The sequence below is a fragment of the Carlito syrichta genome, unplaced genomic scaffold, assembly GCF_000164805.1.
Source record: "Carlito syrichta isolate Samal-C Ts95f unplaced genomic scaffold, Tarsius_syrichta-2.0.1 Scaffold303092, whole genome shotgun sequence".
Classification (NCBI taxonomy): Eukaryota; Metazoa; Chordata; class Mammalia; order Primates; family Tarsiidae; genus Carlito; species Carlito syrichta.
In genome coordinates, this window is record NW_007247188.1 from 5,702 (window position 1) to 10,095 (window position 4,394).

General features: G+C 38.2%; 1 protein-coding gene across 1 annotated transcript in view; it reads right to left on the reverse strand.

Annotated features, from left to right (window-relative positions):
* Positions 1–1,587, reverse strand: part of LOC103260002 (protocadherin beta-3-like) — a gene marked incomplete at its 3' end in the record, with an annotated part of 7,284 nt that extends 5,697 nt beyond the window's left edge. The window contains exon 1 of the mRNA XM_008057644.2: positions 4–1,587. Within this exon, the coding sequence (XP_008055835.2) occupies positions 4–1,462 (1,459 nt within the window). The remainder of the gene's footprint in view (positions 1–3) is intronic.
* Positions 1,588–4,394: the final 2,807 nt, after the last annotated feature.

Below are 4,394 nucleotides of genomic sequence, written 5' to 3' on the forward strand. Positions count from 1 at the left end.
TGCCGATGTGCAGGGCGGGGCGGTTGTTCTCGCGGACCAGCAGGGTGTAGACGGCCCGGGTGAAGGCGGGGGCGTTGTCGTTGACGTCGGAGACCCGCACGGTGACGTGGTGCTGGGTCTTCAGCGGGGGAGTCCCCAGGTCGGTGACCGTGATGGTGATGTTGTACTCTGATCTGATCTCCCGGTCCAGGGCTGTGCTGGTCACTAGACTGTAAAAGTTCTCAACAGAGGGTTTCAGGAAGAAAGGAAGACCATCTTGGATGGAGCAAACCATCTTTCCGTTGTCTCCTGAGTCAGAATCTGAAACACTGAATACAGCAATGACGGTCTCCTGCAAGTTTTCTGGAATCTGATTGATAAGTGTGGACATGGTCAGTTCTGGAGGGTTGTCATTCACATCCATCACTTGGATAAACACCACACAACTTCCAGTAAGGCCCCCACCATCTGTCGCCTGAATATTCACTGTAAAAGTCTGAACCGATTCGAAATCTAGTTTCTGTGTTAAAAGAAGTTCTCCCGATTTTGCATTTATTTGAAATGTTTTTCGAATGTCTTCAGAGGCTTGGGAAAATGCGTAAGATATTTCTCCATAGGCTCCAATGTCCAAATCCCTAGCAGAAACAGTGACAACCTGGGAACCCACAGGGCTATTCTCTGGGACTTGCACCTCATAGAGCAGCTTTGCAAACTCTGGGGCGTTGTCGTTGACGTCCACGACTTCAATGCGTACCAGAGCAGTGCCGGACCTGGGTGGAGTCCCGCCGTCCAGCGCTGTGAGGGTGAACCTTACCTCAGGATGCTCCTCGCGATCCAGCGCTTTGTCGAGCACCAGCTGTGGTAATACGCCATCAGGACTGCCTTGTAATTTGAGATGGAAGTGGAAACTGGGGCTAATTGTGTAATTTTGGAGACTGTTGGTTCCTACATCTAAATCCTGCGCACGTTCTAGTAGAAAAGTACTTCCAGGAGTGACACTTTCTGGAATTTTCAAAGTCATTTCCTTGTCTAGAAAAACCGGGGAATGATCATTTATGTCTCTAACCTGTAGCTTGGCCTGAAAAAACTGCAAGGGATTTTCCAGTAACACCTGGAAAGGTAGCACACAGGGCTCGGTGGGGCCGCACAGCTCCTCCCGGTCCAGTTTCTCATTTAACAACAAATCCCCGGTCTGCCTGTCTAAATGCAAACGTAATTTTTTTTCTTTAGAAACGACCCGGGCTCCCCTGGCAGCTAGTTCTCCTACTTCCAACCCAATGTCTTTTAACAAGTTAGCCACAAAGAAGCCACTCTCCGTTTCCTCGGCCACTGAATAGTGCCTAGGCTCGGAACCAGCCTGAGCTATGCACAGCAAAACAAAGAGAATCAGGACTTGCCTTTGTTTCAGAACGCGCTCCTTTTGCTGCTCTCTGGTCTCCATCTCCTCCGGTCTCCCAGCAAACCTGCTCCTGCTCAGGCTCATGTTGTTGCTGACCTAATCTCCCAGTGTCTCACAGGAATAAAAGGACAATCCCAGAGGCCCCGATTTCCTGGAGCGATCGCCTTAGAAAGCCTTCTCTTCCTGCTCGCTTTTTAAGCTGAGTATCTGGGTAAAGGAAGGTCAGCTGGCTGCTTTGTTTCTTCTACTTTTAAGGCTGCAGCGCCACCCTGCGTCTTTTGTGTGTGTTGATTTTCTCCAAAACTACGAAAATCCCACTCCTTTCAGACTGATGGCAGTTTAAATTGAGTATGTTCAAGTAGTGTCTCTCAGCGTACCAAAGTCTTATAGGCGTTTCGAAAGGCTTTTCGTTGCACCGATAACGACATGGCAAGCATAAGTAAATCTCCACTCCAGTTTCCTCGCAGATCAAAGCAGTTCTTTTCAAACTGGGAAAAACGAATTTCAGAAACTGGAACGAAGTGACCTCGGTTCTAGAACGCGGCAGAAAGAAGGCTTTGACTAGGCAGTTCTCAGTTTTTATTCAGAGTTTGGGCGTGCGTCCACCTCGGTGATGGTTAGGTTACCATTTTCACACTCAAACCCAAATGAAAAGTATAGAGATCCAAGAAAAGCACAGAATCCAAATGAGAATGTTCTTATGGACACTGAAATGTTTTCATTCATATTTGTCTCTTGCACTGCTCCCACTTCACACTTTCCTGAACTCTGATGTATCTCAGTCACATGAAACTCTCCAGAGTAGCTGGATATTTTATTCTTGTAAATATGTCAGTATTTTTATTTTTTTCTTTCTAATGAATAGGAGCATGTTTCAGCATGAGCTCAATTCAATGATCACATCTAGCAAAGGAAATAACAATTTCATAATATCAAATACCCAGTAAATATTTAAATTTCCCAAATTATCTTTGAAAATGTCTTTTTAGAGATGGCTTGTTAAGTCCAGTTCCAAACAAGGTTTATATATTGCAGTTTGTTATGTTTTTAAAGTTTTTGTCTTTTAAAGAATACTTAATATAAAGAATAAGTTTGAAAAATAACTTCATAACATGAAGAAACGACATGAAGGAAACTTAAATGCATATTTCTTAGTGAAATAATTCAGTCTTAGTGAAAGAAATGGTTACAGATTATATGATTCAAATTACACGATATTCTGAAAAAGGTAAAACCATAGAAACATTAAAAAGATCAGTAGTTGCCAGGAAGGGGCAGAGGGGGAATGAAGAGGGATTTTTAGGGTGGTGAAACTTTATGATACAGTAATGGTGGATACATGATATTATGCATTTGTCAAAATCCACAGAACTATAGAACACAAAGAGTTAACTTTGTAGTAAACTATGTACTTTAGTTAATAATATATAAATATTGATTCATCAGTTGTAACAAATGTACCATACTAATGCAAGATTTTGATAAATAGGGAAACTTAGTGTGAGAAAAAGTGTACATAGGAACTCTGCACTATCTGCTCAATTTTCTGTAAAACCTAAAACTGCTCTAAAAATAGTTGTTAATTTAAAATATTTGTATTATAATTTTCAAATATATAAAAGTTAAAAGAACTATACAATAAATACCATTATAACTTCCATTTAAATTATTGTTTCTATTTTGTCATATTGCTCTATCTTCTTACCTATCTTATTCTAAATACGTTCCCCTTTTTTTTTTGCAGATTTATTTGGCAGTAGCTAGCAGATATCATACTTCATCTCTAAATATTTCAGCAGCCATCACCTCATTATAAGAGCATTATCTCATATAATAATGATACTATCATACCTAAGAAAATTAACAATTCCATAATACTATCTAAAATCTAGTCCTTATCAAATTTTACTAGTTGTCTTTCCATTATCCTTCTCCCAATTTTCTTCAATTTTTATACAAATTCACATTTACTCAAGTTCTTTAACAAACACATTTTCTTAACCATTTGTTTAAAAAATGTATTAGAAACATTTTTTCAACCAAGTTTTATAATTGTATTTGGATGTTGGGTTTATTTACTTTTCAGTAGTTCCCCCATCTCTATGACATTGAATTTCTGAAGTGTCCAAATCAGTTGTTATGTAGGATGTCCCAGTGCTGAGCTTTCTTGATCGCTTCTTCATGGTGTCATTTATCCTGTTCTTCTACCCCCTGTATTTCCAGAAAACTAAACTGGATGATTTATTAAATATAACAATGGTATATGTTTTTAAAAGGGTTCTATTGAAATCACACAATAGAATTTAGAAAACAAATGCCTACTTCTATCCTGTTATTTTTTGCTATTCATGACTATTTCTTTTATGTGGATATTATAATAATTCAAAATATTTTAATCCATTGACCTTGATAATTAAACACAGTTCATATTCATTTAGGTGAAAAAAACCCAAGGGCTAAGCCTTTTAAAATCACACTTTATACAAGCTGAAAAATTTAATTAGGTTCAGAAGTAGGTGTAGTGAAGATCATCTGTATCAATGATGACTGGTAACGCACTTGAAATTTTACACTTAACCAAGTATATGTTTATTTTGTTTGGATAGGTTCTCTGCACTAAAGCAATTATGATGAATTTGTGATAACATAAAGGAAAGCAGGCAATGTGAAGAAAATTATATAACCTAGCACCTCTCACAAGCTGAAGAAGAGAAAAATCTCTAAGCTATTTCAGAGGCAATAATACTAAAGAACACATTAGATTTTATTGTGCAAAAATTGTAAAACTTCTCATGTTGAGTCATATATATAATCATAAGGTTCATAAGGTTTTACCCACCTTTCAGTTTCAATGCTATTAACACATCTACAAATAAAAGGAAGTGCCTCTTTTTCAAATATGATAGAACCAATACCAATATTTCATATGTGTAGATGGATTTCTAGTTTTAAATACATTATATTCAATATGCTATTTTTTTTTTTAATTTTTTTTTTGAGTTGGAGTCTCACTTGG